The 13,509-nt window shown below is 41.9% G+C and overlaps 1 protein-coding gene across 1 annotated transcript in view; it reads left to right on the top strand.

Annotated features, from left to right (window-relative positions):
* SLC15A4 (solute carrier family 15 member 4) overlaps positions 1–13,509 on the top strand; it is a 35,610-nt gene that overhangs the window by 19,550 nt on the left and 2,551 nt on the right. Inside the window, exons 3-7 of the mRNA XM_063454337.1 lie at positions 6,799–6,967; positions 7,248–7,319; positions 10,786–10,954; positions 11,676–11,834; positions 13,286–13,444. Coding sequence (XP_063310407.1) covers positions 6,799–6,967; positions 7,248–7,319; positions 10,786–10,954; positions 11,676–11,834; positions 13,286–13,444 — 728 coding nt within the window. The remainder of the gene's footprint in view (positions 1–6,798; positions 6,968–7,247; positions 7,320–10,785; positions 10,955–11,675; positions 11,835–13,285; positions 13,445–13,509) is intronic.

The raw sequence follows: 13,509 nt of genomic DNA, 5'->3' as shown, positions 1-13,509 counted from the left end.
AAGGAGTCCCTCTGGCCACAATGTCCAGTTGACATGAGAAATATCCAATAGGCCTCTGGCGGCCTCTTAAGTCATTAGTTTGGGTGAGCACTCCTGTTGCGTGGCCTTGTCTTTCAGAGACAAACAATTTGAAAGTTTTGGAGTAGTCAGGTAGGCCCAAGGCAGGAGCGGAAGCAATGGCTCGTTTGAGAGCATTAAAATTGTCCATAGCTTCTTTAGTTAAACAGAAAGGGTCAGACTTAAGTGCGTCATAGAGAGGTTGCATGAGCAGAGAGGCTTCTGGGATCCATGCTCTGCAGTAGGAAATGAGGCCTAGGAAGGCATGAAGAGACTTAGAAGTCCGTGGAGGCGGAATATCCAGCACAGCTCTTACCCGGTCCCGAGTAAGATGTCTGGTACCTTGAGATAGGCAGTGTCCAAGGAAAAAATTACTGAAGGTTGGCAGAACTGTAGCTTGATGAGCGAAGCTTTGCATCCTTGTTCTGCCAAATAACAAAGCAGACTAATTGAGCACTCTTCGGTAGTGGGTATGTCATCTCCACAGAGCAGCAAATCATCCACATACTGAAGCAGAACAACTTCTGGGTGCTCGGCTTGCCATGGGTCAAGGATGGTGGCCATGGCCTTTGCAAATTGACTTGGTGAATTTTGTGCCCCTTGGGGCATGACAGTCCAGGTATACTGTTGCATCTCATGAGTGAAAGCAAACAGATATTGGCAGGATGGGTCCAGTGGGACACTGAAAAAAGCATTTGCTAGGTCAATAACTGTGAAGAATTTTGCAGATGGTGGGACTCCAGAGAGCAGAGTATGAGGATTTGGTACAAGAGGGGTGTCCAGGACTGTAGCTTCATTAACAGCACGGAGATCCTGAACCATCCTGTACTTCTCTGGCTCACCCTTCGGAGTTTTCTTTTTCACAGGAAATAACGGGGTGTTGCATTCAGATTTACATTTGACAAGGGCACCCTTCTCCAAGAGTGCCTTAATGTGGACAGAAATTGCAGCAGACTGTGCTGGTTTTAATGGATATTGTGGTTTTCTTGGTAATTTAGCTCCTGAAATAAGCTTTACCACCACAGGGGGAACATTTAGGTGACCTATGTCCTCTGGGCCTGAGGACCATAACTTTGCGGGCACCTGTGTTTTTAATTCCTCTGGGAAATTGGACCTTGATTCTGCTGTCTCCTCACGGGGCTTTTCTAAATGCAGCATCAGAGGCAAAGAGCATAGGGCTGAAGTGTCTGATACAGACAGAGGTGTAAACATTTCTACCTGCCCATCCGGGGTAAAGGTGATGGATGCTTGCAGGCGTGAGAGAACATCAGCACCTAACAGGTTAATTGGGCATGTGGAGGATACTACAAAGCGAGCGAGCAGGCTAGAACCAACTCGTAGTGGAGTTGTTGGAGGGCTATGTCTCGGTTGGCCATCCACTCCAACACAAGAGACATCAATATTTGACAGAAAAGATGGGTCTGGCAAGTCTTGTTCTCGTAGAACACTACGGGCTGCACCTGTGTCAACTAGAAATGTGGTGGGGTGGCCTTCAATGGGCAAAGTCACTGTGGCAAGTGGCCCCCCCTTATCCCCTGTAGACACTGCCATTACAGGGGTTACAGACACAGGCTTGCCAGTTTCCTATTCATCGGGTTCCTCAACTATTGGGACCCCTTTTTCGGTCTTAGTGACCGGGGCAGGTCTGGATGGCTTTCTTATCTCTCTTTTGGGTTCCGGGCAATCACTTTTAAAATGACCTTTAGCTTTGCAATTAAAGCAGAAGCTATCCTCTGGTCTGGTGCCCCTGGGAACAGGGATACTGCGTGATACCATAAGAGGAGCAGAGCTTGGCCTTTTGGGGGTCTGGGCAGATTCTAGGCCCCTAGCGACTAAAAGCAGGGTATCCAGGGGAACAACCTTATATTCAGGGCGTGCAGCAATAATTCCCTTGCGTATAGAGTCTTTAACGCCTTGGACAAACGCACCTGACAGCATTTGTGAATGAATTTTGTCAGTAAGATCAAACCCCAAATCTGTGAACATTTGATACAGTCTTGCATGAAACTTTTCCACTGATTCTCCTTTTTCTTGAACAACATCAGTAAGGCCAGCAGCCTGATCTGCAAGTTTGTCCTTAGCCCATTCTCTTAATTGGGTGCAAAAGGTTACCCCGGAGGGGTAATCAACATCACTGGAAAGCAGATCTGTACTGAGGTGACGGGCCATACTTGGCCAATAGGCATCCCCTGCTTTAATAGCACAAATGCTGAGTAGATCACGCCATGCGGCGGAATAAGTCTTTTGAATTTGAACTATCCCTCGGTAAAAAGGCATAGGCTGTTTTTCTGGGTCGGGGAGCGATTTCATTAATGCGCTAGCTTGAGTGGGGTTAAAGGCAACATATTTAGAAGGGGCCTGTTCTCCCCGACCCTTGTGGCCAAAAGGGTCATCGATAGAACGGTGAGTTGGGGCTCCCGCGGCAAGCTCCGATGAGACATGGGACACCCTGTCCATCTCGTCATCATCGAATTCTATGATATTGGCTCTTTTGCGTGGTGCAGGGCCCGAATGAGGTGAAAGGATCGGTGGTTGGGAACGAGCCCCAGATGCAGGGGTGGCTAGTGAGTCATAACCTGGGGATAGGTAGTCACCGGGGATTACCGGCATCAGGGCCGAACTGGGGGCCGCCATATTGGTGGCCGGAGAAGGTGCTACATTAGGGTTAAGGGAAGAAGCGGCGGCCATGTTGGAAGAGGGCACATCCGGGGCAGACTGTGTCGGACTGGGCATGACCGGGACCTGGGGAGTGGCTTGGGGAAGGGGTAGTGGATATCCGGGATAGGGCAGAGTCATGGGATACGGGAAGGGGTAGGGCCAGGCTGGGGAGGGGAAGGAGGTGGGGTATTGGACTGGGGTGGAGATGGGAGGGGGAGGAGTCGGGGCGAGGGTGGAAGAGGTGGTTAGTTGGGCGGATGAGGAGGGGAGGGGGTCATGAACGGAGAGGGAGCGTAGGGAAGGAATGGCAGATGAAATGTTAGTGGGAGGTACAGCAGGTAGCGTAGGGATGGACGAGGATGATGGGAATGTTAGGGACGGGGAGGGGGAAAAGAAAGATCCATCAGAATTCAGGACCGGGCAAACAGGGGAGGTGGCGGGATGAGTGTTAGGAGGATTGGGAGCGGGGAACATAGTCAGCTGGCTATCACCTACTGCTGACTGAACCTTGGGGATAGACGTCCCCTGGGCGCCACTTTGGGGCGCTGGCTGAGGGTAGACCCCAGCAACGCAATTCTGATGATACACAAACAATTTCACACCCTTGTGATTTATTTCTTCCTCAACCCAACCTTCTAGCTGAATAGCCTTCGCTACTCTGTACCATGCTTCAGCAGTCTTTAATAAACCATTATCTGTAAGCTTGCCTTTCATTTCTGCCAGTAACTTACGCCAACTTTCTGGTTGCAATCTTCCACCCGTTGGTACAGTAATTTTACATACTTTTGCAATCTTTACAACACCTTTAACCATCTCCTCACCCTCTCTGTTTTCTACCAAATCACATGCTAACCAGCCCTTATTGGGCTTGCTTAAATCCTGCCCCATAATCCCTTTACCCCTATACCAGCGTCCTAGATATAGGGAGAGAGAAGGAAAACGGAACAAGAACGTCTACAATGCTCGACTGCCACCCGAGAACCGCAAAACTTTCTCAGGTGCGTCTTCCCAAAACGTAGACTAGTCACTGAATCCGCCTACCCGGGGTGGTAGACACGGATTGGAGCGAGGTGAGAAGTGTGTGACCAATCACTTCTCCTTCAAGAGGAATGGGAGTGGATAGTATAATAATATAGGAAGTACAGAAAAGATGAAAGGCAAGGAAAATCCTTAGAGACAGACACAGGAGTTCATGAGACTCCTATTAAACAAACAAGACAACAATACAGTTGAAATACAGTGCATGCATCACAATTCAAATGAAATCAACAGTAATTCCTTTCCTTTACTCGTGTGCTTACTCCAAAGTCACCTCCCTCAATCCCGTAGTATCTTACTACCAACGGCCAAGGATAACAGCTAACACCGGTCCGAAATCCATATGCCTCCCTCGTCACAGCAGCCCACTCGTAGTGTCTGCGCTACCCTCACCCTTGTAGTGCCCCTATAAAGACCCACTTTATAAGTCCCACTACTCCGTGGTGATGAAGACAGCAATGCCTGCCCGAATTCACACACCACAAAATAAAAATTGGAATGGCTCCAGCTCAGCGCTCAAAGCTGGAGGGTACCACCACTCTGCAAGCAGAGTAACGTGCACAGAGAAGCTAGCTAGGCTATCAAAGTGACACAAGAAGGATCCCCAGGAAACTATGAGTCTACACAATCTCCACAGATCCAACACACCTCTTTTTCCCTACAGCCCCAGCCACGAGGCTCCTAAAAGAGTTAAACAGGAAAAGATGACCCCCAGGAACACATCCACAGGTCAACCCCCCTTTTTCCCTACAACCACAGCACAGTGGTTCCTAAAAGGAGTAAAACAGGCAACAGAAGACCCAGGCAAATCCCCTCAGGTCCACCCCCCTTTATCCCAAAAGAGGTAAAATACAAACAGATAAACAGACAAACCGAAGACCCAGGCAAATCCCCTCAGGTCCACCCCCCTTTATCCCAAAAAGGAGAAATACAAACAGATAAACAGACAAACCGAAGACCCAGGCAAATCCCCTCAGGTCCACCCCCCTTTATCCCAAAAAGGAGAAAACAAGCAAGACAGAACCCCAGGCAAAACCCCCGCAGGTCCACCCCCCCTTTATCTCAAAATGGGGAAACAAGCAAACAATTCAAACACACCCAGGCAACAGATAGACTAAAATGCAGGTAAACAAATGAGTAACGAGACACCGGGCAAGATATTACCTGTCTTTGATGTCCTCCCGGGAAGCAGTCACAGACACGTGGACGGGTCAATCAAAGGGGCCGGAACGTACCGGTGGCTCTGCAGAAGTCTCTACCGTGTATCTGGAGGTGATCAGTCTCCCTTCCTTCCCCCTGGATTCCTCCGTCCACCCTTGTCTTCCTTAGGACGGCTCACCGGCCGGACATAGCCCGGTGCCCCACGTTGGGCGCCAAGTTGTTATGGTACTTTTTGAAAGTAAACCAAAATGTTCAAAGTCTATCTGTTCCTGTCCAAATCAATAAATTAAATTGCGTATATACGCTGAAGTAATTAAGTCTGACACACGATGTTCAGGTTAAAATAACTTCGAGAAAGTTTATTGGCAAGTGAGGAAAAAGCGGGCGCGCAGGCCCTTTTAAGAGGCATTTTGCGTCATCATTGATTATTAGAATATCAGCAAATAAACATCATCAATTGGATTAATTGTTAAGTGACGGAGTTAGTGTCTTACCTATTGGTTAGTAAAATTAAGAGGTTAGTCCCGTGCCCACCCATCAGAGGTGGGATTATTCTGGACACGGGTGGGGGACAAGGGGGTCCTAAGCGTCATTTTACACGGTCAATTATATCAGGCTTTATGTCCAGGTGCAAGGTCTCTTATGAATAGAACATTTCATTACTACTGTGTTCTGTGGCCTTCAAACTGTACTATCTTACAAGCTCTAAGGAGTAGCCAGCAAGTCTTAAGGAGTAGCCAGCACCTCCTGGTACTTGTCCTTGAAGGAAACACAGTCTTTGTCTACTGTATTAATTGGGTTGAGAAGTTCAGTCACGTAATGTAGTTTTAAAATGAACAAGTTAAGTCATGAGGACAAAATGGAGGATTGAAGAAGTCAGGTTAGGAGGACAAAATGGAGGACGAAGTCACAGTATAAAGTTAAAATGGAGTTAGTACAATAATTCAATACAAGTACAATAAAGATTTTTAATAATTCCACATCACAAGGTAGCACCAGCCCTGAGCATCATGCCTGCACTTTAACCTCCCAGTGCATTTTTATGAAAATTAGATTGGCTAAAATCTGATTAAAATTAGATTGGCTGAGATAAATGCTGATACCAGGCAAGGGGACACAGGCAGCGTCCGGTGATCTAAAAAAATAATGGGGGGTTTTCTTTATCCATGATTGCTGTTGCATTAAGTTGGCAGTTTCAAAAGTAGGAAAGACTTTTGATGACTTAAATGTAATTCTAAACTTGTGATTATAAGAGATTCCTGGCCACTTTATTTTAAATGTTTGAGTCCCTTGTATAGGTATAATAACTCGTAAGTAAAAATGGTACTGTTATATTTATATTTTATGAATGGCACATTTCAAGCACCATAAACACAACAGCACACTGAAGTGCTGGCACTCCTTCCCCCATTGTAAGTAGTTAAGCCATTTTGGAACAGTTTGACTTCTTACTTAGGGTTCAATGGTGGCTGCTGCTTCTGTTGATGGAGAACTAGAAGCTGTTTGAGGTAAGCATCGTTTAGGAACTTCTGGTTCTCCGTTATCACAAGTTTGGTGGAGTGTCTTCTGGCGGACCCAACATATGAAATGAAACTGTTCTCAAATGGTTTAACTCCTTACATGGGAGGAGGAGTGCTAGGGCATTCCAGACACTGTAACCACTACAGCGAGCTGTAGCAGTTTGGCAATTCAACAAATTCCTTTAACCCCTTAAGGACACATGACATGTGTGACACGTCATGATTCCCTTTTATTCCAGAAGTTTGGTCCTTAAGGGGTTAATGAAGTTTGCTGTCATGCATGTTTTTGTTTTTGGTTTTATGAAAAAAGTGAGCCTAAACATGTTGATTGAATATTTCTCATTTCATATCTTATACTCAATAGCCAGAGCAATGGTTCATATCAACAGCCGAAGAATAAAAGTATTCTGGACCTTTCAAAGTCATCAAATGGAGGGCCCTTTAGGGAAGATAAAGTAGAAGATGTAAAAGCCCTTGTAAAGATTATTCCAGTCTTCTTGGCATTGATTCCTTACTGGACTGTATATTTTCAGGTCTGTATTATTACATTTACTCACCAAAAATGGGCATTCAAGGCTGGAGGTTATCACCATTTTTTTTCCCAGACCAGGAAGGTTTAACCAGTTAAGAACGTTCTGGATTGTGTTCACCATGTCTAGGAGCATACCCATGGATCATATCTGATGTGTGAAAAGTTTTATTTGTTTTCAGTTTGAATTAATTTTATTCATTTCTGCTTGTTTGTTTTTCTATTGATGGGAGCATACTAATTGCATGATTTTAAAATATTTTTTTATTTTTTATTATATGTAGATGCAAACTACTTATGTTCTTCAGAGTCTTCACCTGAAAATACCACAGTTCTTTAATAGTAAAGACCATACTGTAAGTATTGTGTAAAGATAAGTATGTTGTATATTTTTCAAGACTTTCTTTTGAAAAGATAATGCAGGTATATGTTTTATGTTTATCTCAAACAATTCATAAATTTAAATATAGAATACATTTTTACGAATACAAGGTTTTATTTAATCTAACAAGTCATCTTTTTTTATTTTTTATTTTATTTTTATTTTTCCTATGCATTTGTTTATTTGATAGACAAATTTGTGGTTTTATTTATTTATTTATTTTATTTTTGCTACAGCCCTTCTAATTCTTCCTCTTTCTATGTTCTACATCACTTTTTGACTTCTACAAAAAACCCTGTTTAACCCCTTAAGGACACATGACATGTGGGACATGTCATGATTCCCTTTTATTCCAGAAGTTTGGTCCTTAAGGGGTTAAACACTCATTAGTAATAAAAAAAAAAAAAAAAACCCAGCTAATTTGAATTTTGTGTTTATTTAAAAAGGGATTTTCTTTTGTGTCTGTATCAGCCATACTTAACATGTGGAATGTTCGTACTGCATACATTCTGTGTACATTACAGTAAAAAAAGTGCAGAGAGACATTTAGAATTTAATTTAGACTTTAAGCACTTTAGCGATCTGGTTGCTCTGAGCATTGATTATGCGTTTAGTAGTTTTTCTCTGCAATTTTTTAATGTAGACAGTATTTATAGTGTCTGTCCCAACACAGGACTTAATGTGAAGCCGTAAGGATGTGCATTAGAAATGTACGGCAGGCCTAGCACAAGATCTCTTGTTAATTGGGCTTTGCTTTCTCTAAACTTGGCACATTTGCTTGTGCTTTCAATATTTCTCATTAGTTTACATCATGTGCCGGCCTCTTTTGGCACAGCCAGCATATGTGGATACATTTTGTTTAATCCCCCATTCTTACACTGGAAGAAATTTGTAAACTGTTTGCTGGGATGAAGAATTTGAGTTGTTCGTTTCAGAGGAGTAAGTGTTCCCTTTTTAATAGAATTTGGAGTTAACAAATTTGCATTATGTGCATAATATTAAAACCACGTTTTTAGACCTCTGAATACTTGCTGAAAGCACTGTATTTCTTCAGACTCCTTCATTGTTTTCACCTTTTCATTTCCTTTCCTTTTTCCCACATCATGCTACTCTCCATACCTCATAATGACAAAGTAAAAACTTATTTTTTTCAATTAAAGGGATCCTATAGTGCCAGGGAAACAAACCCGTTTTACTGACCCTACAGGCTGCTGGAGTGCCCCCCTCCCATGGGGCTGAAGGGGTTAAAACCCCCTCAGCCACTTACCTGAATCCAGCGCTGGTTTAGGCTCCGCTCACGCTCCTCCCCCCATCTGGTTTAGGCTCCTATGGGGCTCCATGAGGACGTCCAGCGTCAGTTAACGGACCAAAAGTCCTTTTTGGATTCCAGAAGCCCTCTAGTGGCTGTCTGGCAGCGACAGGGGGCAGACTTAGAGCTGCAGTTTAAACAGTGCAGTTCTCTGGAACTGCATTGTTTTACATTGCAGCACTAAGTGCAACAGGATCACATCACCCAGACTACTTTGATTAGCTGAAGTGTTCTGGGTGCCTAGTGTCCCTTTAAAAATTAAATAAATAAATCTGAAATATCACATTGACACAAGTATTTAGACCCTTCACTAAGACACTTGAATTTGAGCAAATCCAACCGATTTCTCTGGATTTGGTTTCTACACTTTGATTGTCCATATGTGGCAAATTTAATTAATTGGACATTATTCGGAAAGGCTCACATTTGTAAAAGCATAACAGAGCATAAACCAAGCCAGGAGCTCAAGGGAACCACCTGCAGAATTCAGACAGCATTATGTTTATGCACAGATCTGGGGAAGGCTACAAAAAAAATATCTACTGCTCTGAAGTTTCTGAAGAGCATAGTTGCCTCCTTTCTTTTAAATAGAAGAAGCGTGGAACAACCAGAACTCTTCCTAGACCTTTCCGCTAGGCCAAACTAAGCAATGGAGGTAGAAGGGTATTGGTAAGAGAAGTAATCAAGAACTCGCTGCTCACTCTAGATGAGCTACAGAGATCATGTGTGGAGATAGGCGAAACCTGCAGAAGGACAACCATTAGAGCAACACTCCATCAACTTGGCCTTCGTTGTAGACGCCTAATATATATACTAACTGTGAAAAACAAGATTCTTTGGTCTGGTGAAATTAAGATTGAACTCTTTGGCCTCAATACAAAGCATCATGTCTGAGTAATACATCCCAACAGTAATGTGTGGTGGTGGTATCATCATTTGAGGGATATTTTTCTGAGACACAGACTGGGCGATTGGTCAAGTTTGAGGAAAAGCTGAGTGCAGCAAAATACAGAGATATCCTTAATGAAAAACTGGTCTGGAACGACCTGGTCCAACTTGTTCTTGAGAGACCTGGAAATGGCTATCCACCAACAGTGCCCATCCAAGCTTCACAGCATTTGCACAGATATATGCCACAAACTACCCAAACCCAGGTGCGAAAAGTGTTCTGCATCACACCCAAAAAGTCTGTAGGCGGTAATTGCTGCCGAAGGTGCATAAAATAAGTACTGAGTTAAGGTTCTGTATGCTTATATTAAACAAAAAACTGAACTAATACATTGACATTTGCAGTTGTGGCAAAAATCTTGGTTTTTGTTTTGTCATTATGGGGTATCGAGTGTAGATATGAAAAATAAACAGTTAAAGGGGTCTGAATGCACTGTATGAACTGGCGTTTAGTGTGTGGTGTGTTTGTTTTGTTTTTGTTTGTTTGTTTTTTTTGGTTTGTTTGTTTTTTCTTCTTCTTCCCCAAAGATTGGCTGAGCAAGGACATTTTTAATACAGTATACAATTCTCACTTCCTTTTTTTTAACTGGAATGTATCATATTCAGAAATGACTACTTCTTTGGGTAATTAATGAAAGAGGGTTTTTCTGTTCTGACCACAGTTAACAAAGAATTTCAGCATAAATGCACTCTGTGATCTTTTCAGTTAAAGAACAGCAAGATGCAAGAGACAAAATGGTTAAATATATATATATATATATATATATATATATATATATATTTTTTTTTTATGAATGTGTTCTGAGATTATTTATGACAGCAGTAATTGCAAGGAAGCCATATAATGGGCTCCACAAGAATAGAAATGTACTAATACAGTTTCCATAAGCTTACTGAGTTGTTAAGGTTTTTTGTTTTTTTTTCTTAATATATTATTATATATTTCCCTTGTGGGCGGGGCAATTATGCAGAAGTTGCCTCATAGCTAATCTGATGGAAATTTTGTACTAGCTACTTCCTGCATGAATTAGTAAATTTATAGTAAAGCTTATCAGGTGAATGCAAAAGGGGGAAGAACAAAAATACCCTAACAATTTAAAGTGATGTCATGGCTTTATTCTGTATTTTATGTCGTAACTGACTGACTTTACTTCTTATGTCACTATTTTTGTACAAATTACAGTTCCCAGCAGCGTGGCTCACCATGTTTGATGCTGTGCTTATATTGATCCTGATTCCATTAAAAGATAAGTTAGTGGATCCAGTGCTGAAAAAGAAAGGCCTTTTGCCATCATCCCTAAAGAGGATTGCAGTTGGAATGTTTTTTGTAATGTGTTCTGTGCTAGCTGCAGGTAATCATTCAGAGTTCATTTGCCTTCACTTTTTTTTTTTTTTTTTTTTTTTTTGTTCCTACTTCTGATTTATCCGGCTCTAATTTTTCAAAAACATCCTTTTATGTTGAAATTTGCATCAAACCATAGTTTGTCCAAAAGTTGTCATTTTGCAGAGTTTCATTATTCTTATTTATTTTACGTTCCCCAATATCTTCAGTCATGGAAATGTGTTGTGAAACTGCAGTGTGTATAATGAATGAAATGTTTTGTTGTCATGCATGTATCACTGCGTGTTATAAAAGGTTAGAGGAACATGCCAAGCACCATACCCACTACAGTAGACTAATGGTTATGGTGCCAGGAGTGCCCTTGTGCACCCCTAATGTAAGTTGCAAAGGGTTTGACAAATTAACCAAAATACACTGGGTGCCAGTCTTGGTCTCCACGAAGAGCTGAAAGAGCTCTCCTGAGCTAAACGCTATCATACAGGACCAGCTCTTTGGATTACAGCATCAGCAGATTGCTCTTGGCCAATCATTGAAGCATTACACTGCCAGGCTCCAGGTGAGAATTCAAAACGTTGACAAATTATTTAACTACTTCCATTGGGGAAGGTGCCAGGTGCACTCCTGGCATCATAACTACAACACACTCCAGCAGTTATGGTGCTCGAAATGTTGCTTTTAAACTTGTCTGTAAGTATAATTTTTTAACTTTAATGTGACTTTTTATTTTTTAGGTATTCTGGAAAGTAAACGATTGACAATTGTGAAACAAAGCGAACCAATTCCACAGAGGATTGGGAATGTGACCTATTTTGCTGCAGATCTGGCCATTTGGTGGCAGCTACCCCAATATCTTCTTATTGGAGTCAGTGAAATATTTGCAAGCATAGCAGGTACATTTTTAACCACTGATGATTAATGTGGAACACATAGTTATAGTGAATCTGCTCTCAAACTTATCTTACATTATCTTATTTTACAAGATACGTGATCTATTCATTGTGTAATATATAGGTTCACTCACTTCTCCATTCCACAGCTGCAATCTTCTTTTACATCCCAACTCCGAGCCATGCGCTGTCTTCAATGATTTGCCCTGCTTGGGGTTGCTTCCACAAGCAAGGCATTCCTCCTCGGTGGTGCCGGCACACTAGCTATGTCACTCCATTCCTATACTCCCTAGCCAACTTTAGGTTCAATGCTTGGGAGGAAAGAAGGACCTCCCATGGATGGTCTGTTCTGCTCTCCCTGAGTCTTTGCCTCCTCACACTGACTAACAGCTGGTAAAGAAAAACATTTTTATTTTTTTTCTCCAATCTATAGTTTTGATATCGGACAAAAGATTAACTTTAAAGGAAAAGCATAGCCTCCAGTCAAATCTGCATATACGTGCATTGCAACTAACAATTTTAAATTCTGCCATGCAGAGCTAATTCATTGTTTTTTTTTTTTTTTTTATTTCTTAAAATCAATTAATTTAGTCACAGCTGAGAACTCCAAGAATAATAACACCATATGCTCCTGCATACCAGATATTGTTGGGCATCCATTTGAAGCCCTGGTTGATAAACTACTGGAAGTTTTGGTTTGTCCATGTAGTTTTCCCAAATATTTGTCGTTGTCAGTGATAGGGTACACATGTGTAATTTGACCATTCATTAGGAGAAAAAAAAAATATGGAGCAAAAAACTGGATGTTGGAGAATGACCTGAACCAGTGATTTAGATCTTTGTGAAAGGGACACTAGACTTTCCTTGTGGTCATAATGGTAATATATGCTAAATTTTTGTAGTCCTGGTTTTTATCAGTGTCCCCTGCACCCTAAATGCATTCGCTATTCTTGAGGCATCACAACGATTATATTCACATCCTCATTCTTCTAAAATACCGGTATTTGTAATGACAAACTGTAAGCATTGTGATGCAGGGGGATTTGACTGTGCCATATCTCCTCAATACATTAAAAATGAGGCCAATTCACTCTTTCAATGCCTTTTACCTTGGCTCTTGAAGGGTTACCAACAATTTGCATGGCCATATACTCCAATGCTTGCAGCTTCTCATACTAAATATTTTTAGGCATTTAGTTAGTATCTGAACATATATTAAGTTGTCTCCAGCACACTCAGAGGATATTTTGAAAGCTTGATAACTAATGAATGAACTGCAACTGAAGACTCAGTAGTTCTTGTGCTTTGAGTTGTGTGTTCATTGAAAAGTCGTTTTTTTTTTGTTTTTGTTTTTTTAATCGCCCTTAAGGAGTTAAAGCCACTAATGTAGCTCATATACCCAGATATTATTTGCAACTATATATTCTATTTTTATCATTCTTGTATCTCAATAGGATTGGAATTTGCCTATTCATCTGCTCCTAAAACCATGCAAAGTGCTATTATGGGCCTTTTCTTTTTCTTCTCTGGTGTTGGCTCTTTTGTGGGTTCTGGACTTCTTGCCTTGGTGTCCACACCAGCAATTGGATGGATGAGCAGCCACTTAGATCTAGGTGAGTCTTTTAGCCTATTCTCCACAATACTGAACATACAGTACATCTGCATATTTAAAATAATG

Source organism: Pelobates fuscus, chromosome 5, assembly GCF_036172605.1.
Source record: "Pelobates fuscus isolate aPelFus1 chromosome 5, aPelFus1.pri, whole genome shotgun sequence".
NCBI lineage: Eukaryota > Metazoa > Chordata > Amphibia > Anura > Pelobatidae > Pelobates > Pelobates fuscus.
This window is presented reverse-complemented; position numbering and strand designations above follow the sequence as displayed.